General features: G+C 53.1%; 8 protein-coding genes across 8 annotated transcripts; 4 read left to right on the top strand and 4 right to left on the bottom strand.

Annotated features, from left to right (window-relative positions):
* Positions 1 to 566: 566 nt before the first annotated feature.
* On the bottom strand, positions 567 to 2,241 carry ACET3X_003853 (uncharacterized protein; the record flags this gene model as incomplete). Its single annotated transcript, XM_069449993.1, has 4 exons — positions 567 to 1,492; positions 1,710 to 1,820; positions 1,876 to 2,151; positions 2,208 to 2,241. The coding sequence occupies 4 exons, from the start codon at positions 2,239 to 2,241 to the stop codon at positions 567 to 569; spliced, it is 1,347 nt and encodes a 448-aa protein (XP_069307831.1).
* Positions 2,242 to 3,179: 938 nt separating this feature from the next.
* On the bottom strand, positions 3,180 to 4,526 carry ACET3X_003852 (uncharacterized protein; the record flags this gene model as incomplete). Its single annotated transcript, XM_069449992.1, has 6 exons — positions 3,180 to 3,205; positions 3,291 to 3,580; positions 3,633 to 3,706; positions 3,892 to 4,217; positions 4,341 to 4,437; positions 4,488 to 4,526. 6 exons carry the CDS (start codon positions 4,524 to 4,526, stop codon positions 3,180 to 3,182), a joined length of 852 nt encoding a protein of 283 aa, XP_069307830.1.
* Positions 4,527 to 5,703: 1,177 nt separating this feature from the next.
* Positions 5,704 to 7,109, top strand: ACET3X_003851 (uncharacterized protein). The gene is made up of 2 exons (XM_069449991.1): positions 5,704 to 5,986; positions 6,070 to 7,109. Exon 2 carries the CDS (start codon positions 6,091 to 6,093, stop codon positions 6,841 to 6,843), a length of 753 nt encoding a protein of 250 aa, XP_069307829.1. The 5' UTR covers positions 5,704 to 5,986; positions 6,070 to 6,090; the 3' UTR covers positions 6,844 to 7,109.
* A 290-nt stretch (positions 7,110 to 7,399) lies between these two features.
* Positions 7,400 to 10,882, top strand: ACET3X_003850 (uncharacterized protein; the record flags this gene model as incomplete). The annotated part of the gene is made up of 7 exons (XM_069449990.1): positions 7,400 to 8,012; positions 8,103 to 8,368; positions 8,413 to 8,475; positions 8,523 to 9,032; positions 9,082 to 9,253; positions 9,300 to 9,662; positions 9,717 to 10,882. The coding sequence occupies 7 exons, from the start codon at positions 7,400 to 7,402 to the stop codon at positions 10,880 to 10,882; spliced, it is 3,153 nt and encodes a 1,050-aa protein (XP_069307828.1).
* Positions 10,883 to 11,353: 471 nt separating this feature from the next.
* On the top strand, positions 11,354 to 14,011 carry ACET3X_003849 (uncharacterized protein; the record flags this gene model as incomplete). Its single annotated transcript, XM_069449989.1, has 7 exons — positions 11,354 to 11,403; positions 11,494 to 11,635; positions 11,690 to 11,776; positions 11,828 to 11,998; positions 12,078 to 12,218; positions 12,273 to 12,396; positions 12,951 to 14,011. The coding sequence occupies 7 exons, from the start codon at positions 11,354 to 11,356 to the stop codon at positions 14,009 to 14,011; spliced, it is 1,776 nt and encodes a 591-aa protein (XP_069307827.1).
* A 360-nt stretch (positions 14,012 to 14,371) lies between these two features.
* ACET3X_003848 (uncharacterized protein) lies at positions 14,372 to 17,098 on the bottom strand (the record flags this gene model as incomplete). Its single annotated transcript, XM_069449988.1, has 4 exons — positions 16,823 to 17,098; positions 16,678 to 16,771; positions 15,238 to 16,629; positions 14,372 to 15,184 (listed from the first exon to the last, which is right to left on the bottom strand). Exons 1-4 carry the CDS (start codon positions 17,065 to 17,067, stop codon positions 14,372 to 14,374), a joined length of 2,544 nt encoding a protein of 847 aa, XP_069307826.1. The 5' UTR covers positions 17,068 to 17,098.
* A 279-nt stretch (positions 17,099 to 17,377) lies between these two features.
* Positions 17,378 to 19,048, top strand: ACET3X_003847 (uncharacterized protein; the record flags this gene model as incomplete). Its single annotated transcript, XM_069449987.1, has 2 exons — positions 17,378 to 17,630; positions 17,679 to 19,048. 2 exons carry the CDS (start codon positions 17,378 to 17,380, stop codon positions 18,551 to 18,553), a joined length of 1,128 nt encoding a protein of 375 aa, XP_069307825.1. The 3' UTR covers positions 18,554 to 19,048.
* A 1,053-nt stretch (positions 19,049 to 20,101) lies between these two features.
* Positions 20,102 to 21,455, bottom strand: ACET3X_003846 (uncharacterized protein; the record flags this gene model as incomplete). The annotated part of the gene is made up of 4 exons (XM_069449986.1): positions 20,102 to 20,419; positions 20,474 to 21,031; positions 21,149 to 21,360; positions 21,413 to 21,455. The coding sequence occupies 4 exons, from the start codon at positions 21,453 to 21,455 to the stop codon at positions 20,102 to 20,104; spliced, it is 1,131 nt and encodes a 376-aa protein (XP_069307824.1).
* Positions 21,456 to 22,046: the final 591 nt, after the last annotated feature.

The following is a 22,046-nucleotide window of genomic DNA, read 5'->3' as shown; positions in this document are numbered from 1 at the left end:
TCATGTCGCGCGCGTGGGCGGGGACTAGCCAGGAGCGGTAACGAGCTATGCTATCTTCTGGTTCTGGGCTATTTTGTTTTTTTGGCTTCTTTTCTTGGTGGGGTCGGGATTTTTTTACGATGCTGTTTTGGCGGGGGCATGGGGCGTGGAGGGGCAAGCAGGCAAGCTGAACGCCACGTTTTTTGTGCTGCAACTTTGAATTGCTTTTCCCATGGGGAGGCTTGGTGACGTGAGGAATTTCTGACTCGAAATCATGCTTGTGTGTCGAAGAATACTGAATCCAGAATCACGCGATGGCGTGTACACGCGCCTGGAGGTTTTTCGGGTACAAGTCCCGGTTCTTGCTGGGAAGGAGCTGATGCGAATATCGTGTATTAGGAAGGCGGGCTTGTAAAGAAAGTATCAGATTTACAGATTTGAGTGAGTCAATGATGAAGTGTGTCATGATCATATTCATATGAGGTATCTATGTACAAGTGGAGCATCCGGCTTCCAAACGCCAAATCCAATAGGAAGGTATCGTAAAGTATCATATACAAAAGGCAGTCGGCTCAGTAACGACTTGTTCACCACCAATCACCCTGGTCGTGCATGGCAGCAGCGACCTTGCGGAAACCGGCGACGTTGGCACCACCGACGAGGGATGGGAACTCGCCCTCAGCGGGAGTGAAGTACTCCTTGGCGGTACTCAGGCAGTTCTCGAAGCAGTCCTTCATGATGCCCTTGAGCTTCTCGTCGACCTCCTCGGCAGTCCAGGACAGACGCTGAGAGTTCTGGGCCATCTCAAGACCAGAGACGGCGACACCACCAGCGTTGGCGGCCTTTCCGGGAGCGTACCAGATGGCCTCACCCTTCTTCTCGCGACGGTGAGCCTCGAAGACATCAATGGCCTCCTGTGTGCAACCCATGTTGGAACCCTCGGCGATGAACTTGGCGCCAGACTCAATGAGAGCCTTGGCCTCGTCCTCGGAGACTTCGTTCTGGGTCGCTGAGGGAAGAGCAACGTCGACCTTCTTGACCTCCTTCCATGGGCGGGCACCCTCAATGTACTTGAAGTTGTGGTTCTCAAGGGCAGTAAGAGCCTTGCGCTCCAGCTTAAGGGCGGCGATCTGGTTGATGATCTCAGGAGTGAAGCCCTTGTCGTCTTCAGCGATCAAAGCACCCTTGCTGTCACTGAGGGAGATGACAGTTGCGCCAAGCTCGATGAGCTTGAGCGCGGCGTACTGAGCAACGTTTCCGGAGCCAGAGAGGGCGACGCGCTTGCCCTTGAAAGACTCCTTTCCTCCAGAGGCGTAGTTGATCATGTGCTCCACGTAGTATACGAGACCGTAACCGGTGGCCTCGGGACGGATCAGAGAACCTCCCCATGAGCCGCCCTTGCCAGTGAGGACACCCTCCCAGCGGTTGCGCTCCGCTCGGTATGCACCAAAGAGGTAACCAATCTCGCGACCACCGACGCCGATGTCGCCCGCAGGTACGTCTGTGTCGGCCCCTGTAGTTTACGTAAGTGAAATGTTCCTAGTGGAGAAGCGCCAAAGCAGCACGAACGTCGCCGACGGGGCAGTGCCAAACAGACGGGAAGATAGGGCAAGATAGATGCGCCAGATGTTGTTGGTCTGTTGCCGGAAGAACGTGCGAACCCGTTGAAGGGTGCATGCCCCACTGAGGCTGGAAGTGACGCGCAGGGGCGCGCTAGGGTCAAAACATACCGATGTGCTTGTTGAGCTCCCTCATGAAGGCAACGCAGAACTTGCGGATCTCGTTGTCAGACTTGCCCTTGGGGTCGAAGTCGCATCCTCCCTTGCCACCGCCCATGTTGACTGTTTGTGCATGTTAGCTTGATGTTCTTGTGCGATGGGCACGGGTATGACGTACGGCCGGTAAGAGCATTCTTGAAGATCTGCTCGAAACCCAAGAACTTGAGGATGGATAGGTTGACGGTAGGGTGGAAGCGGAGACCGCCCTTGTAGGGGCCGAGGGCGGAGTTGAACTGCACGCGGTATCCCTTCTGGACCTGGCACTCGCCCTTGTCGTTCTCCCAGACAACGCGGAACTGGATGATGCGCTCGGGGACAGAGACGACCTCAAGAGCCTTCTTGTATTCGGGGTTCTTGGTGAAGAGGGAAGAGGCCTCGAGGGTGGAGACGAGCTCTGTGAAGTGTTAGACGGGGTCGCAAATGGTACAAAGCATAGAGTCAAAGTAGTACCCTTCCTGGCTTGCTCAAACTCTGGCTCAGACATTGTGGTTTGATGGGTTAATATTGGTGACTGGTGGAACAAGTATCAAGTGGCAGAATATGACACAGTTGGAGAGTCAGAAGTTGATGGAGAGAAGACACAGGAGAGACAGTCTGGTATATATAATTGCAGTCGACGGAAGCTAGATGGTTCGCCTGGGCTCGCGGTGACGGTACGGCGGAAAGTCGCACTCGATTTGAGTACGTCACAGAGGCCGGGCGATTGGGGTCATGGACCCTTCTCAGTGGTCGATGGGCTCTACTGCACGCCATGTTGATGCAAACCATGGTGTGCACTTTTTCCACTGATAAGGATCTGGCCAATGGGCGGGCGAGGACGAGTATCGCGGGGTGTTTGCACGTGAAGTAGCGGGGGCTCCGGCCACCTCAGGCTCGTGGCGGCCGTGTAATTGTCGAGGGTCAAGCCATGGGAGGCGAGGTGAAGCCGACGTCGGCGGGCGAGCTTGTTACGTTGAGCATTCGCTAGTGTAGAGGGAACAGGCAAGGGAGAGTGGGAGAAGCCGGCAGGTGGGCACGCGCTTGGGCCAAAGTTGATCCTCTTGGCGATGCGGCGGCCTCCGCGGGTATGCATCTTTTGACTGCGCACAGCGGAGATGCCGCGACAGTACTGCTTTGCACATGCAGCGTCAACTCTACAGCCTTCACACTCGTGCACAATACGGGCATATCCTTGATGCGACATTGCACAGCCTGATTGACTCTTGACCCGCCCTCCTCTGGCATCAAGCAGATGCATCCGTTGCAATCGTTGGGCTGCAACATGACGGCTGATGACTCCCAAGTGGTAGCATAATGTCGTCTACATAGCCATGCATCAAAAATACGCATAGAGGATCACATTGCCTGTTTTACCGTCAAGAGAGCGATGCTCCCACCTTTCACGAGCTGGCGCCCCCACGCGCGCTTTCCCCACCTCCACACTCAATCGCAATCTGTAGGATCCCAATCTGGAGAAAATTTTGCTCGTCAGTAAAGGCAGCGGGACGAGGCTATCGATGCGGCTGGGTATACCAGACAACCAAAGGAACTTACCGGTCACCAGGTATTCGTCCAATCCGTCCATCGCCTCCATATCGCCATCTTCGATCTCGAAGCCTCCGACCTGCGAGTTCTCGATGATTCGCTCCTTCTTCACGCTCTTAGGCAGCGGCACGTAGCCGTGCTGCAGGCTCCAGCGGACCAGCAGCTGGCCCGGAGTGCAGTTGTATTTCTTGGACAGGGAAACAATCTTGGGGTGCTTCATCCGCAAGGCCCGGACGAGGGGCGCGTATGCTTCTACGACAATGTTGTGCTGCTGGCAAAAGGAAGTAATATCCTTCCGTCTAGTGTCCGGAATCAGTATAGTCATACACTCAGTTCACACAGGGAGCTTACGTGTTGAACGGGTGAACCTCGATCTGATTAACCGCTGGTGGTATCGTAGGATTCGAGTCCAATAATTCTTGCAGCTAGACTACTGTTAGTGACTGACTTCGGCGACGCTGCGTGTCTTGTGATGGCCACGGCCAGCCTACAGATCCAATAAGGGGACTATAGTGACTTTCCTACCCCGGATACATGTTCGCACTAGAGGTAGGATACGGGGCTACCCGAGACAACTAAAGCAAAAAGACGGGAACCAGGGTCTACTTACATGCTTGACACCATAATTAGAGACGCCTCCAATCTTGACTTCGCCGTCGTGGATTGCGTCCTCGACCGCTCTCCAGCTCTCCAGGCGCGCTTGCTTGCCTCCGTATGGAGAATGCAGCAGGAACAGGTCGATGTAGCCAAGACCAGCTTCCTTGACAGACTTCTTGATGGCTTTGCGGGCCGTTTCGTACGCCGAGTTGGACGCCAACTTGGAAGTAAAGTGGATGTCTTCGCGTTTGAGAGAGTCTGTGTTTGCATCACTCGAGAGAAAGTCTGAGATGGCTTTTCCCGACTCTTTCTCGTTATGGTACATCTGAGCTGAGTCGACTCTAAGTACGCGTCATTCATTAGTTGTCCTACAACGGTTGTGTCCCCTGATGCTACTCACGCTCGGTAGCCAGCCTGCCGTTGTGAGCATCGTGTTTACTGATCATCAGGAGCAACCGAAACATACCTCCAATGCCCATCGGACGGCTTGATAAGTCTCCTTTCCGGACGTCAGATAGACGCCGAGATGAATCGTCGGCATGGATAAGCCATTGGGAAGCTGCCACAGTCAGACACGGGCGGCCGCTTGTACGCCAATGGTCGACACACCTTGGTCCGCGACGCCAGTGAGAAGGAAGATTGTGCCATGTTCACTGCTGGGGGGTATGTTGTGCATAAACCAAAGTAGATCAGCGATGCTGCGAGAGGCAAGCCACGATAGCGGCATAGGCACATGGATATCCTCGGCGAAATGGTTACATCATGGGCTCACCTGCGACCGGGGTCTTCACTTTATTGTGGATACGTCACCATCACCAGTCTGAGATCTCATGTGCAGCAGCTATGGCTGTGCAGCGTCCCTGGTCAATTGCACCCGCAGTGAATCTGGGATGCGTTGCACACGCAAAAAGCAAAAAAAGGTGACATGTGTAAGAAACCTATAGCGCCCGCCAACTGTGTCGCGAGGGCGGTGCGTGCCGATTGGGGCGCGTTCCCCCATGCCTTCCAGTCTTTGCACCTAGCGACTAGCTCTCGCCGCCATGGACCCGAGTGTTCAGTGCCCGGTCGTACAGTGTCTCGTTAACACGTATGGCAGCCTCACGGAGGGCTTGAAGGCTTGGATGATCGGCGAGGAACTATTCTTCTTCGGCCTGATGCACTACCGTGATGCTGGAAGGGACAAGCAGCGCATTGGTGGGGCACCTATTTATTGTGGCACTCGGACACACGAGCATCCGTTTTACATACCATGGTTGTGGATCCCCTACCGCGATTGACGAGATCTGTAGCCAGGGCGTATCAAGGCGTCTGTCATTCTAGTCCTTCTAGCCAACACGAATGATGACAAAAACAACCCGATGCACTTGGAGAGGCTCAGAAGCGAATGCGGCTCGATGCGTCTGGATCTCGGCGTCTCCGTCGGTGTTTGCCAACTGTCTGGGGTCGTAGAAGGACCATTATTGCGCAGCAGAATCAACAAGGAACATTGGAAAAGGGGGGGCAGCGTTCGGCTGAACTGCACGCAAGCAACCAACGGCAGCGCAGGCAGCGCAGTCTCAACGACCCTTGGTTTATACAGTTTTTGAATAGACAGACTTTGGAGCCGTCGACAAGCCGCCCACCCGCGAACTGCGAAGCCACCATCTCAGGCCCCACCACGCTATGTGCTGCCGCTAATTGGCCCGGCAGGGCGAACCTACTTGCAAAGGCTCAATGGAGCCGGAGTGGCTCGACTTGATCATCACCGGGATTATTCTCAAATCCTGTCCATCTCACGGAGGCTTCAATCATCCCTCGCAAGGTTAGCAGGGCGGCGTCGACCGAAGCCACACCATATAAGCAAGTTCACAAGCCTCAGCATCTGTATACTCAACCTCTTGCATGTATAAAGCGTCTTATCGCGCCCGCTATACGCACTGCGATAATCCCAAGCAACAACCATACTCCTGCAGCCTTGGACTAGCCGCCCACTGTGTCGTTTCGTCATTGATCCTCCTTTCCCGTCACAACTTGTCAGAAACTCGAGACCCTGGCTCCCTTGGGCTTCCTTAGCTGAACCCGACATTCTGCACCGGCACGTTTATTTGAGATTGGTTGCACCCAGCTCGGTAAGTTGCGAGCTGCGAGTACACAAACTGGTGTTCTCCTCCAACCAGCCAACCAGCAGTGCTGACTTTTGCCGTTCCTGCAGTAGCCCCTACTGCCTTCCATCATGGCGAATTTACCCGGATTCACCACAAACTTCCCCGCGGGATACCCAACCTTCCAGACAGGGCGCGGTGGAACTTTTGCGCGCGGAAGCACCTCGTCGGGAGGCTCGCTATCTCTTCCAAACGCATCTTCCGAGCCGCACTTTGACATCTTCGACTGGCACCCGGCGTATCAGAGCTGCCAGCGCTATTTCCTCGACCATGCTCAACACGATAATGGCGTGCAGGCAGTTTGCGCCCTCGTCAACATCCGCCTGCCGTTCCAATGGGCACAAAATCCCCTCATGAGTGCATCAGGGCCGCTGCCGCACTCGTCGGGCGCTGCTGCTTACAACATGCCCTGGCCCCGCCAGGGTCCGGTCACCAATGCGCGAGGCCAGCCGGCCCCGGCATGGGTCTCCCTCGTGCCCTTTATTCGACGTCTCGTCATCACAGGCATGGACAGTCCCGGCATCATGCACGGATTTTTCGGCGAGGACTGGAGAAAGGGCGTCGGCCCAATGCACGAGTGCGAGCGTCGCAACTACCTCTTTGCAGCCAAGAGTGTGGGATGGGCCAAGGTCAAATGCCAGTACGACATGTCACCACACGAGTCAGTGCCTTTCCTGAAGCCACTGCAGGAAGTTCAGCTGGCCGAGATCGAAGGCGCCGAGAAGACGTGGAGTCAGTGGCTAGCCATGGAGGACTGGATGGTGGGCCCACGGGCACCGGATGCCGACGACCAGCCACAGGATGCTCGTCGCCGTCCATCTTGAAGTTTGGCTTGGAGTATGGCGTTCTTTAGTACACAATGGTCGTCAAGCATCACAGTCATAATCCGCGTCGCACCAAGATGCGTGTAGGTATATTCGGATTTGCGAGGGCTACTGGTGAGCGCTCAGTGTTCAACCATCAGCACTACGCGCCACCGGTGCGCAGTGGTTGTACATGTTTCACAACATGAGCGAAACGTTTTTCATTGTAATGTAAACTGCTTTCGATACCATCAATGCTATGTTACCATGTGGTTAGTTTTTGCCAATCTGTGTCTTTTCCACGTTCGTCTCCTTGAGCGTTCAACTCGGATGCAGTTTGTTATTCATGGTGGATAGTACAGAAAGCCCGACGAGTGATTTCCTTCTGCAGGCAAAACACGTGGGAAAGTTCCAAGGTCCTGTGCGGCCCGCAACCGTGGATTGTGCCTGCCAAGAAGCTTCGGCCAGCCCCAGCTACCTACGGTGGCCTTTGTTCCTCGCCAGACCACACTTCATATTCTTTTTCTTTTCAACCCCTGGCCCAACCCTCGGGGCGTATTCTTAAAGCACATGGGCCATGGAGTCCATGATTAAAGAATGGTCTGATTTCTTGGACAAGTGCCTCGAGCGGCGTATTCAACCTGATCTGTTCGCTGCAGCCGTCGCGCAGCTCTACGCGAAGTCTCCACTGCCCGGCCGGAAGCTTGCTGCACTGGTGCTTCGACCTCGCGTCGCCGGATCCAACAACATCGATCAACGCTCCATTTTCTATCTCGAGCAGCTATTGGCTCTGAAGAAGGTCGATGTCTCTGACGTTCTGGTGCTGACGTTCTTGTACTCCAAGGATCGCCTCCCGGTCAAGACAGGCGACGAGAAACCAACCAAGGAGGCGCAATTGGACCACCCACCAGAACTCGAGGAAGTTGTGTTTCATCGCTTACACAAGGCTTTTGCCGCAGAAGAGCGGCCTATTAATAATACCGAAGGCCTGCGCACGCTTACTGTCTTGACAAGATGGATGCAGGCCATGGTGACCTCGCACACGAGCGATAGCATGATTCAGGCCATGGCTGGCATTCAGCAGCCCCAGCAGCACTCGATCAACGTTCGGGAAGGCCTTGCGATGCTTGTGATTGGCGTAGTAGAAAACTCAAAGATCCTGCGGATACTGAACAACCCCGAGGGCAAAGGTAAGCGCCTCTCTTTCGACAAGTCTTTCTGCGAAAAACTCAATTAGACTGCTTTAATCTTCGGCGATTACAATACTGACATCAAACCAGATATACGCAAGAGTTTCATCCAGTCGTTCTCTTCATTCATCACGTTTCTTTCCAACAACTCGGGCGGATCGCATCAATCGCTGCAACTAGCCGAAAGATTGGAAATCTCACAGAAACGGCACGACTTCTACGAGAAGCTTCCCAGCGTTACCGGTGAGGAGAATGGGAATGCCGGCCTTGAAGTTGCTGCCCTCCAGCTCGATGCTGTAATGGAGCTGCCACAAGTGAATACACGTGCTGGTCTCTACATCTTCTTGAACGCATTGGTAAGTCGTGCAGCTATTGAGTTAGCCAATTGCTAAATTTCAAGCTTGTCGCCCGCCCTCTTACCGATGACTTCGTTATTATCAACCATCTACACTCGCGATACAAGGTAAGGTGGTGTTCACAAATTCTGGAAGACATGTTGACTCGTCTTAGTTGGAAGCACAGAACATGGCCACCGATTTGATCACCGCCGCTTTTGATGTCCTTGCCAATGCCATGTATCGCAGTGAACCGCCACAAACCATGTTCTACCTGAAATCATTCCTCATCAACAAGGTGCCATTACTCCTCGCACAACTAACCGGGTCGATATTTCCGATTACGGTTGAGATGTGTATCACGCAAGCGCTTAGTCACGTGGATCCCCACGCTTTCCCATCATTCTCGCAGGGGTTTGATGATATCATGGGAAGCAACAACAACTCCCTCTCCGATGTCCGGCAAGACTTCCTCAACGCCTGTGCGCTTCACGCTCTCATTTCAACGGGTACCGTAGAGCGACTGCTTGGCGAAGCCCCTATGCAAGGCCCACCCTCGAAGAGGTACGAGAGGAAGGAATTGCTAAACCAGTGCAAGTCGAATTTCGATAAAGTCAGCACATTCATCGATGAACTCGAGAGCCTTGACGGAAACGCTGGTGCCATAGTCGCGGCCATTACGGATGTACGTTGAACAAATGGCTTTCGGAAGAGACTTGCTGACATGAATACAGTTTATAGCACACCTCTGTGAAACTCAAACAACCATGTACTTGAAGCAACTATCCTCGTTACTTTTCAAGAAACCACAGGCTATGGACGTAATGCTCCAGTTTACCTCACCTGCAAGTATTCTGCAGCCTCTATGCCAGTTCCTTGACGAGTGGCACTACGACAGCGATCAGGGTAGGTTTCCAGTAGAATTAGTGATGTGTTCCGCTGACATATGTAGGCGAATATCAGCCGGTATACGACGAATTCGGAGCGATACTGGTCCTCGTCATGGCCTTTATACACCGCTACGATCTTACGTGTTATGACATCGGCATCGGCCATGATACGTTCATCGCGAAGCTCATGAAACGTGGGCACCATAGTATGTTGCCGGACCAACTGAGCGAAGAGCAGGGCAAGCATCTTGGCAACTGGTTGAAAGGGCTCTACGACGCCGATAAGGAAGGTCTTAGTAACGAGGTCTTCGCCTCTTGCCGTCCACAAGATTTCTATCTTATAGTTCCCACATTGTTCATGCAGACGGTCGTGGCATGCTCGACTGGAGTTCTGTCATTTGAGTCGGTCAAAAGCGGGTTGGAATGTGAGCTCGTCCTAACTCCCATCGTTGAATCCAGCATCACTGACGCGTCTCCAGATCTCGGAGAGACTTTCTTGTTGCCATCCTTGATAGAAGGCCTTACCTGGATGGCCTCATACGCGCTCCTTCAGACACACAACGACCTCGATTCAATGATCCGCATATTCAACGAAGTCATACTAACAACCCCTTCTTCTGGCGACGCACAAGCTATGCATTCGACTATAATAGCGATGGTCTCTAGCCGCCTGGAGAAGTGCTTCCGCACACTGCAGCGACGTGAGCCAAACCGAACGACACTCGAGCCTTTCATCCAGGCGATCAAAGTCCACGCACACTACGAACGTTCCGTACACGCTAGTTTGAAAGAAGTAGAGCAGTGGACGAATGCGCCGAACAGCACTCTGAACTCATCCATACGACACACCATACAGCAACTTTCGCAGTGGGCTTCGCCCTCGTCGTTACAGCCAAATCCGCCTGGCTATACACATCGCCAAATCTATGCATCGCTCAAGATGCTGGGCGCAACAAGAACACTGCGCGCAGTCATAGATGAGGTGAAAGCGCAAACAGATGCTGGCAACGGTGCTGCTGCGCTAGACATTGGCGTGTCCATCGTCTGTGCTCCTACCGTCGAGGATAGTCCCATCACAGTTGACTGGGTAGGAAGCTCGATACCAGCGCCGCCCCCACAGCGAAGTCGCATGAATCTGCGCGAAATGCTCAAGCAAGAATTCGAGAGCGCTGCAAATCTGGTCGCAACCGACCCCTTGACGGCAGAGACTATAGTGCGCCTGCACCGCCGTGTAGAAGCGCACTTTGCCTCGCTCAGCGAAGCTGGACTCCAAGCACCGCCTATCAACATCCCCAGTGTCAACATCGCTGACATGCAATCGCAAACCATATCTGACGACCTCAACCGAGCCATCGATGATGCGGCAGCTGCGACGGTTGTTGATGACATTTCCAACATGGACAACAAAGCGCTGCAGCGCAGTATGGACGAACTTACTGGACCTGAGGGCTTGGATCTGTCAAGCATAGGTATGGGAAATGGCGATGCGGGAGCGGGTGACATGAGTACGGACCTGGGTAATCTACCCGATCTCAATCTGGGCGACATGGGTGGTATGGGTATGGACATGGATATGGACATGAACATGGATATGGGTGGTGGTGGAGGAGACGATGACTGGGGGTTGGATTTTGACAACATGTAGAGCGTGTAGTACATCTTGTCCACGAAGTTCTAAAAAGCACTCGCTGCTGAGAAGGGGAGTTGCTTGGATAAGCGCTTGGATCGGGTTTGCCTATTCGGGCATCAGGGTCTCGGGATCAGTAGTAGCCGCATCTTTAACGACGTCCTCTGAACACTTTTTTGTGGTAATCAGAAGCACAAATGGATTCCGCTTGATTATTGTGCCAAATGTACCTGAGGTAACGATAACTAATTGAAAGCGGAATAAAAGAAGTTGGAGCGGGGTTGTGCCTGCACAGCTCTGTAAGCTCTTGCCCCACCATACCCGGACAAAGTCCGCCAGTCCGGACTATAAACAACCGCAATGACGTCTTATGCTAACTGCTGATATTCAATATCCCAAGATCTTTACACTTCTGTGTTTTTTGCTTTCGACGAGGTCTCGTTGACCGGATTCTATACCTACCCCACAGTACTACACAAAGTTGCAAAGATGCCGTATGATCTCAAGGGCAGGAACGTGCTGATTACAGGCGGATCAGCGTACGTACAGGGCAATTTTCTATATATTCTTCAATCTATGCTGCCATTTGTACATCAACGTTATGAATCGGTCACTGACAATTTGCTCAGCGGTCTCGGTGAACTCCTAAGCATAGCATTTGCCAGTGAAGGCGCGAACGTCGCAATCAACTACTTCAACCGTATTGAGCCGGCACAGAAAGTGCAGAAGGCATGCGAAGCACATGGCGTCAAAGCCATTGTCATCAAAGCAGTATGTCGATCCTATCCTTTGTGTATGGTGAATGTAAGCTAAACTGTCTGATAGGATATGACATCGACGGCTGACGCGAAGAGAGCGGTTAGAGAGACCATCGAACAGTTGGGTGGGCTGGATGTTGTGCTCGCTAATGCAGTGCGTATAAACGGATGCCATGGAGAAAGGATGCTGCTAACGCTAACGCAGGGCTGGACGCGGTTCGCTGAATGGCAAGACCTCGAATCCATGAGCGAAGAAGAGTGGGACAAGTGCTGGAGTGCAAATGTCAAAGTACCCAAGGCGATACTCTCTGAAGCCAGGGCTACGTTTGATGCCAATCCGGATGGTGGACTTATGATTACTACCGGTAGCATTGCGGTACGCTGCCCCTCTGATCTTCTCTTGCTACACATTCAGACCAAAGGTCTAGTGAATACATGCTAAGCGCGAATCATAGGGTATCGGCCAAGGCGGTTCAAGCATGCCATACTCGGTTACCAAGGCAGCTCAACTCCAGCTCGTGAAATGTCTCGCGGTCACTGTTGGACCCAAGATCCGCGTCAATACGGTGCTACCGGGCTTACTGCTGACTGAATGGGTATGATGAAGATCCTCTCCTGGCACCTTGCGTTGGATATTGACACTACTCCAGGGCCTCAAATATCCCAAGGAAAAGATTGAAGAGCTGAAGAATGCTGCAGCACTGAAGCATGAGACATTTCTGGATGATTGTGTATCGGCATTCGTGATGCTGGCGAAGAACACTAGCATGACTGGTATGCGCATTCAGGTTGACGGTGGACTGAACATCCAGGGCGCGTAAAGTGCGGTGGAACAGACACTGTAGTAGTTTCCAGCGAGTTCCATGCACTTGGCAATGAAAGTGATGCTGGTAGATATTCGCACGTCTTGCCGTTGTCTCGGTGGTGATTGGCCGCGGAAAAGGAAGGGAAGGAATACCTCGGCCGTGGGGAGGCTGTCACCCCACGACGCTAAATAGAGCTGCAGGGCACCTCGTCAATTCCCCGCGTCCCGAACCTCCGCATCTCCGCAGAGCTTCCAGAGATCAACACTATGACTCCCTGAAAGTCGTAGTCAGAAACCCACCATGTCTTCTTCTCTCAGCACCGCCTCCAGAGCAGCCCCGCGTCTCACGCGACGGTGCATGCGATGCGGCGAGCGGAGCGACCATTGCCAACCTGCGCGACGGCGCTGGATGAGCAGCGTACGAGATGCGCCCGCTAAGAGACCAAAGACTGCCATCTTCTTCCCTGGTACTTCTTTCTGGCGCCCACAAGCTCCACTGTGTCAGTCTGCTAAGCAGTAACAGGTCAGGGCGTACAGCGCGTAGGAATGTGCACACCATGGCTGGAGGCCTTCCCCAGCACAGCGAAACCCATTCTCGAAGAAATCGACGAGACGCTCAAACTCCCCCTCACCAAGACGATAGAGTCGGGTACCAATGCCGAACTCACCCGCACCGAAAATGCGCAGCCGGCCATCATGGCAACCTCGATCCTCATACTGCGGATATTGGAGAAGGACTTTGGCTTCAAGACTAGTGAGCGCGTAGACATTACACTGGGACATTCACTAGGCGAGTTCGCGGCCCTGGTAGCAGGCGGCTACCTCACCTTCCAGGACGCACTAAGAATGGTACGGAGACGAGCCGAGGTCATGAGCAAATGCAGCCAGGACGCAGTTGCAGAGGAAGGCGGCGAGTTCGGCATGGTCGCCCTAGTCTGCGAGTCCGAAGAGCACATGCAGTCCCTCATCAACGGCATCCACGAGTTCCTTGCTCTCGGCTCCAAAGCAGACTCCCACGACCATCTCCCAGCCGTCCAGCAAGTCTCAATCGCAAATCTCAACTCGAAGAATCAAATCGTCCTCAGCGGCAACATCACCCGCATCAACACCTTGCTCACAAATCTACGCCAGTTCGGTGGCCACGATCCCCGTCACGTACGCTTAAAGTCCGACGCGCCCTTCCACAGCCTCCTCATGAAGCCCGCTCAAGAAACCATGAAACGCATGCTCCATAAAGAAGACGAACATGGACGTGACATTGTCACATGGCCGGGTATCATGCCTTGCATATCAAATGTCTCCGGCAGGCCGTTCGAGGACAAAGAGCAGCTGAAGGATCTTTTAGCACGTAGCTGCGTCGAGACGGTTCAGTGGTGGAAGAGCGTAAAGTATCTGCATGAGCAAGAGAAGATTATGCGTTATGTTGGTATCGGCCCCGGGAAAGTGGGCAGAAATCTTGTGGGTAAAGAAGTCGGTATGAAGGGCTCGGTGAAGGGAGGCGGGGTTTGGGGTATCACGAGTCCAAAGGAGATGGAGGAAGTGGTCAAGGCATTGGACGATACCGAGCTTGTTGAGGTGGAGTGAAGCCTCTGGATACACGTTTGCGATGATGCATGATGATAGCGTAATGCCCGGAAAGATGGGTCGCGCTTCCTTGAGTATGAAAAGCGAACATATATACCCCAGTATAGCGAGTTTACAGTAATGCTGATGGATAGACTTGATTGAGTTGCACCGAGTCAATTAGTTTCTTGGATATGTAACTGAAAGCGGTCGTGACCAGGGGGAGTTTGTGAGCAGTAGCGCACTCCTTTCCCTTTTCATCGACACCTTCAACACTCTCAAACAAGCAACGGGGTGACGGGTGGGCTAACAATAGATATGAACAGAATCAAACTTATGACTGTCAAAGCATTCTTCATTCCCAATCTACTACCAGCTCTACTACCTATTCAAACTCAACAACTCCTCAACATACCTCCGGGCATCAATCCCAATCCCCTCTGCCAACCCCTTGGGCCCCCACCCCGCTGCCGCACCACCCATCCTCTGATCATGGCTACTACCACCACCACCCATGCCAAGTCCACTCCACATACCACTCGCAAAGCGACTCGAGCTCTTCGCAACTCCCGGCTGACTATCCCTCGCGCGGCGAACTAGGAACGCTTCCCGAAGTTCATTTGTATTGAACTGCGCCGAGCCAGAACCCTCGTTGGAATTGTCCTGCAATTCTTGTTGGGCAATTGCGTCTTCGGAGCTGACTTGGGAAGGCGGGAGACGCATCCAGACGACCCACCAGCCGCGGGAAGTCTTGCATGTACGTTCAATCTCACAGAGGTTGCGGCGCGTACTTGCTACCGTGGCTAGTATTTGGGAGTGGACGTTGAGGGCTTCGACTCTGCTCCAGCCGAGGGAGCTGGTACTGCTGCTGCCGAGGCCTTCGGCTAGTAGGGTTCCCGGGTCGGGAATATTGGGCAAACTGGAGTGAACGGTGTATGTGCGGGGGTCGAAGACGACGTCATAAATGATTTGCGTGTTAGGGCCCGAGTTTGGGCCTGAGCCGCCGGCGGAGGCTTCGGTTGTGTAGTGGTTGGAGACGGCATGGAGACGCGCGGCGACGTTTGCGGGTGATGTGCTTCTGTCTAGGGAGCGGTGGAGGGGCGAGAAGAAGTTGTGAATGTCGCGGTAGAAGGATGCGACGCCGAGAGAATGCGTGCGGTGTTCGAAGAGAAAGGTGTAGACGAACGGACGGTGCTGGATCGAATGTTAGTCAGGTCTTGGATATTGTCGATACTGTCCAAACTTACCACGTAAATAACAGGTCTTAACCGTGCTAGTTTACTTCCTGTCGGTGACTGCACTCTCACGTCCTTCTCATACTGCGGAGTCTCGTCCGAATCACCGTCTCCTGTGTGCAGAGAGGCGGCTCGCGTGTCAACTTCCACATGTATAGTCCGCAGTGGTATCCGATTGTTCCAATCACCCTCTCCGTTCTCGTCGTCGACCTCCAAGTCCTGCAGATCGCCCTTGAGCCCTACGAGAAAGAACCCGTCGTTCTCTAGGCGTATCTGTTGCTTTATCTTCTCTTCTGCTGGGTCTACATCGGGCGTAGGATCGACGTAGCGCATCGCTGCAGGGGAAGGTGTTCGTTCGCGTACCGGCTGTGATACAGGAGCTGGTGCTGAAGCAGCAGAATCTGAGGTGTCTGCGCTCTTCTTTCCGCTTCCGCCCCACGCTGTCCCATAGCCAAGAGTCATATATTTCATCCATGTCTCGGTGTCACCCAGAGACGATAGCATTGTCTGAGACCCAGGCGCAGTAGAGTCGGCCTGAGATTTGTTGTTGTCGACGGCGGCAGCTGCCTTGTCAAGCGAGTTCTCAACTGCCTTGACGATCGGTGGAGGGATCCCAGGTGGCAGGTCTGAGCTGTTGTTCGACATAGCCGGACGCGGCCTTTCATCCCGCATTGGAGGCGATGGTTCAGGCTCGGGCTCGGGCTTCAAGTTTCTCCTCCGCCGTTTTCTGCGATCAGAAGTCGGGTTGTCTCGTATGCCGTAAGCATACTCGCCGTGAGCGTAGATGGTCTCTACCCAATGAGACAAGTCCCGCAGCGACTTTCGGCTCACGGCTCCCAGACCTGAAAAGACAACGCCGTCAGCAGCATGAGCGTTTCTCCCAACCCCTATCCAGGGCTCCAACTCGGAGACTTCGAGTGTCTTTGGATCTGTAGAGGTCGTGGCTTGTTGCAACGGCGATGCTTCGCCGAAGCGGGATACCATGACATCCACAAGACCTGGCGTCCTGCGTGCAAAGTCCTCTAGCACATCCCGCTCGCTGCTTCCCCACTCCTCCTCCCCAACACCCATGCCCAACTCCCCGCCTGCTGCCAGCTTCATGCCGCCGTATATGTCCACCGCAGGGCTTCCATGTAGTAGTACGTCCCAGTTGCTCGCAAACCGCGACCAGTATCTTTCTAGTATGCTGCAGAACTTTGTGCGGCCGTGTTTGGCGAACATGGTCTCCATTGTTGAGCCATGGTGAAGCAGAAAGATGGACTGGGCGCGTGCGAGTTGCTGGATCAGGAGTGCAGGTGGGCTGACTTCGCGTGATGAGTATTCGATGACAGGCTCGGTGGTGTCGGTGCTCGAGTCGGTTCGTGTAAGGCCGCCGGAAGCGGGCAGTTGAGTGAGATCAATCGACTACCATGGTGTCAGGTGTGGTTCACTAAGCATGTAGAATGCACATACTGCCAATATCCACCATCCGTTCTCCAATTCGTGTAGAACAATACGCGTCTTCTGCGTTTCTACGGAATCGACCGGTTCGCCGTCAGAGAAGCTCCTATGCTTGATCAGCTTCGATATACGGGAAATGCTTGCCACGCCGACCTACTTTGCAAAGCCTACCATGCCCTGTGCAAGCCCGACCTGGCGGAGCTTCTCATTCTCCTGCTCACGCAGCTCCTCTTCCCTCTCGGTATCGCCATCCCTCAGCTTGGAGCGTGTCTTGGCAGCCTTTGAGTAGTAGAAGACAATCTGCTGGTCGAATGTCTCGTCTGACCTTCCGAGCGAAGGGTTGTATATGGCTAGGAAAGAGAGCTGCGCAGGAACGACCTTGGAGACGACCGTGGACGACATTCCAGCATTCTTCGACGTGGCTGGTCGCGAGCGCTTCGAGTGGTCTTGGGTGAGGGATGAATGGCGTCACACGCGCGGAAGAGACGCGGAGGAGAAGACAATCAACCGGCCACCGTGCCAACCACCACCACAAAAAGCGGTGGCTGTCGATTATTTGTACTCCATGGTCAAAGATTGCGATGCATCACGATGCGGCGCCCGGCGGCAAGGATGCACCCGATTGTCGTGGTGAAGATGCCCCACGAGATCGCGATCGCAACGTCCAGATCCTGCGGCGCGGCATGTGTCGCCGAGCTTCCTCACTCTGACCATGCTCTGCAGGCTACGCGGCCGCGTCTGCTCTTTGGCCCCGACTCCGCTCTGCCGCTACAGCTCTACAGCCGTTCCCGCTCGGACACCGGAGCCATTGCGGATATTATTCTGTGGTTCTGACAATTTTAGTATCGCATCGCTGCGCGCCATAGCAGACGCGAAGCGGCATGTACCGAAACTCATAGAGAGCATCGATGTAGTCCATCGCCCACCCAAGCCCACCGGACGAGGACTGAAGAAACTCAGAGAGGGTAGGAACGTCTTTTGGCTGCCACCCAGCATCAATTGACAAGATTCAGTACCCATCAAGCAGGTAGCTACCCAAGAGCTCAACCTACCTACACATGTGATCGACACCTTCACAGGCTGGACGCCACCTAGCCCCATACATGTCGTCATCGCCGTGTCCTTCGGCCTCCTTGTCCCACCGAGGATCCTCAACTATGCGCAATACGGCGGCTTGAATGTCCATCCTTCTCTGCTCCCCGATCTGCGTGGTCCAGCGCCCATCGAACATGCGATATTGAAGAGGCGGCAGTACACCGGTGTCTCTGTGCAAACACTACATCCAAGGTATTTTGACCAGGGTACTATCCTTGCCCAAACGCCCATGCCCGGCCACGAGATTTGCCTCTCTCGCGATACTCCTGATATGGCTCGGGTTGTAGAGCAAGAGCTTGCCACGGCCGGAGCAGAAATGCTCGTAGATGTCTTGAAGCAATGCAAATTTGTGCCTCCGCATGAGGACGTCGGATGGTACGCCCAGTCCAACGGTCCTATCGACCACGCACCAAAAATTACCAAGCAAGATCGCTGTGTTGATTTTGAAAAACACGCCGTCGCGGACGTCATTGCCAAATGGAACGCACTTGGCGACTTGTGGTGTCTACTGCCCACCGGTGAGCGTCTGATCTTACACGATGTGCTTGATCCAGTGCTGCCAGACTACAACGATTACATCACGATGAAGCCTGGACTCTTTGTGGATTCAGAGGTGAAGGGCTTGCTCTGGTTTAGAGGAGCATGCGGTAGGATGGGAGTTGTGCTCAGCAGCACATTAGAAGGAGGCAAGAAGGGACAGGGGAACGCGAAGTTGCTGCAATTATTCGCTTCTCCAGGGAATCCAAGTCTGGGAGATAGGCCTGGAACGCGTTCTCTACACAGGATCATCTGACAGCGCTGTCTCGCTCGAATACTGATCTATTAAACTATACGATCGACGAACTCGCTCATACCCCTCATATTCTTCTTTGGCGTCCTCAAACTCCTCAAACTCTTTCATCACCCCTATGCTCTTCGATACAGTCTGTACCTGGTCCAGGGCAGCTGTGAAGCCTGAAGAGTTCGAGGTTTTGTAGAACAGTTGTCGTGTCCTCCGAGAGCTACCTTTCACTGCCTCATCCAGCCCTCCCAACTGTCCTTAATGTGCATATACTCGATTCAGTTAGCTGTGAACGCTTGACATGTGTTGTTCCACAGTGTCCAGCGACCAACGCCAAACTATACGCTACTGTGGCTGAACAGTTCTTGGTTGTGGAGGAGAAAATGAACAACCGCCTCAACAGAGGTGATTTCGACAATGTAAATAGTGTCAGCTAGATGTACTAATTCGTAGGTAGCACCGTAAGACCATAGTTTGACCAACAAAACCAAAGATATACAAGAGGAATACGGCTGTGTAATTGCGTGTGAGCAGCTCCCTCTGACATCATCTTCTTCTTACACTCCCGACAATTCGTCCCTGCAACTACCAATTCTGCAATGTCTATTCCAAGAGGATTGAGCAGAAGAGCGATGTAGACCTCTCCTTGACATGTAAAAGCTGGACCTGTCCAACATGCAACAACATCGTCTCGCACGTAGCTGGCTTCTCAGCCCCGATGAACTTGCCAGGCGAAGAACCGTTGTGCATCAACCTTCCAGTCAATGCGCTTAAGATTGAAGATGGTAATATAAAGCTCGAGAGCGTGCAGAAGATCATAATCAAACACTCATGATATATGAGCTTGCATGGACAGCAATCATGTATGTACGATTTGAGGAGCATCATGTAACAATCTGCGTCCTTTGAGTTTGTAGGATCTATTTGCCAAAGAAATTGCACATGGACGCGATGAGGTCCCCACCCGACAGAATGCAACAAAAATATCTACCCTACAAGGCAAAGATGGTGAACGTGTCACTACATCATTGAGGACACAAGCGACGTATGTTCAATAGGCAAAAAGATAATCCTCCTCCGGGAAGGCTCGAACTTCCAACCTCCTGATAGCCACTGGTGTAACAGTCAGACGCGCTAGCCAATTGCGCCACAGAGGATTGTTTGATGAGACTTGCCACAAATCTATCTTTAATATCTACATACGATGATCAAGTAGACATCCGGCGTTTTCGCGTATTTGGTCATCAGTTGAGATGGGCTTCTACAGCCTGGAGGCTAAGTGGGGCATTCACTTCACGCTCCGAGATATTGCCGGAGGTCTCAAAACTAAATTGAGCATAACACTGATCATAGTGAGAACGAAACAAAGAAAGCGATACAACACCGCAATAATATGATGGATCGAATGCATGTGCATCTCAAGTAAGAATGTAATCATATTTTATCCAATGTCTATGTTCTATGTATATCTCCCTACGCATGTAGAACACGGTAGCAATCTATTCCCAAAAGTGCGTCAAGTCGCCATTACAGCAACCACCGTACACAAGCATTCCGTCATCATCCTAGTGGCCTCATCGGTATGTCTGCATCTTCTTCCTCTGTTTGTTCGCCTTCAAATTCTGGCGATATCAGACCCCTCTCTTCCTCGCCAACCCCTCTTCCCATTGGCTCTACGTTCTTCTTCGGCGCCTCCTTATTCATTGCAACGTAAATCGCCGATCCGAGGATGAGCGACGATCCAGTTATGGATAGAGCACCGGGCGTTGTGCCCCAAACCAGCTTGTCAAATGCAAGTGCGAAGAGCATCTGCATGTACACCATGTTTGTTGCGCGAGATGACTTTTCGTATTGAAGGCCGGCAGCTAAGAGGAATTGCTAGGCGGTGTCAGTCAAGAGGTACAACATGGTAAGGCTGTTCAACAGACGTACCATTACGAAACCGCAGATTCCCAAAAAGATCAGGTAGCACCAGTCTCTCAGGCTGTTTGGAAGCAGAAAGCCAACACCAGGTATGGTAAACATTGCCACTGTGCTGACGATCGTGCACCACGTTGAAAAGTAGTTGACGGATATGAGCGGGTGTGCTCGCTTGCCGATCCATCGGATTGTGGTATATGCGCCTGCTGCTCCAATGACACCCAGCATTGCAATGCCTACTGCCATAGCTCGTTGCGTTGGCGTCACAGAATCATAGTCGGCGGCGAGACGATCGGGTGAAGACACCGTTGTGTTCGGCAGAGGCGCATCTAGATCGCCGATGGCGGGAGGAATTGGAGTGTCGGAATGTGACAGCGCAGAGAACAATGTAACGGGTCTTGCGATAAGGACAACCCCAAAGAGCGAGACATAGGCAGCGATCTGCTCCATGCGGGTGAATGGCTCATTGATGAGATACGAGCATGCCCAACAGGCGAGCGATGGTGCGAGAAATGTAATGACGGTGGCATCGGCCAGAGGCAGGTATAACAAGGAGTCTGTGATAGTTAGCTCTATGACAGGTAGAAAGGGCCCATATGATGTACTGTGGAGTCCATCACAGCAATAGATGAGCAAAAGCCCTCAAGCGCGACCTAGCATCTGACGAGCTGAGACGAGTTACTGTACCCACATGGTTCCTTGATGGAGGTTGCCTAACTTACAGTACATTCCAAAGACTCCAAAGAAGCCAAACAGTCCTCTAGCAACTAACAACGAGCGGACTTCCTTCATCCCGAAGGGGAAGTGTTCTGTCTTCTTGTACCACATGTAGAAAGATGAACACGCCGTGGTGATGCTCATTCGAGCGAACAGGATCTGGAATGGGTGATATCCGTTACCTGCGACACTCCGTCAGTACATGGGGCCATTGCTGCCAGAGAGTCTCCATACCCTTGTTTCCTTCCATTTCTAGTATTCTCGTGGTAACATTCATCAGGGTCCCGAACAGCTGAGCGAGTAGTACAAGTGCTAGGCCCTTGTTTGATGTCCATGATGCTTGAATCTTGCCTTTGAGGGTCCGCGGAGGGGTGGGTAAGCGGGAAGCATATCTGTCATGGTACAGAGGAGCATAGTTTGGGTTTTGACCAAATCGTATAATATTCGAATCGTCTATTGACACGAGGGATGGGTTCGGGGAAGGAACACGAATTGCCCCGCGATGAACGCTTAGCGTATCATCCGTCTTGTCGCTGGCTTTTAGAGACGATCCAGCGTCAAGTTCGCGCTCGTTGAGCTGCTGCAGCGTTTTATCATTGTTTTGAAGAGACATGGAAAGCGATGGCTGTACCACAGTGCTTCATGGAGGGATGATAGAGGGTTGCAGGTCGGTGATGATGACATGAAGACACGATGGAAAGCGAGCGAAACGCCAGCCACAGGCGCCAATTGTGAATAAGGAAGGCGTCAATCCAGTCGACGAGTCACAGGCACGCGACACTCCCCAGATCCACACACTCGCCCCTTCGTCGCGTAGCTCTCTCCCAGGCCCCGCTGGTTCATCGGAAGGTATCCATCTTAGACGCGA

The sequence above is a fragment of the Alternaria dauci genome, chromosome 3 (assembly GCF_042100115.1).
Source record: "Alternaria dauci strain A2016 chromosome 3, whole genome shotgun sequence".
Taxonomy (NCBI): Eukaryota; Fungi; Ascomycota; class Dothideomycetes; order Pleosporales; family Pleosporaceae; genus Alternaria; species Alternaria dauci.
Note: the sequence above shows the minus strand (reverse complement) of the source record. Positions and strands in the feature narration are given on the sequence as shown.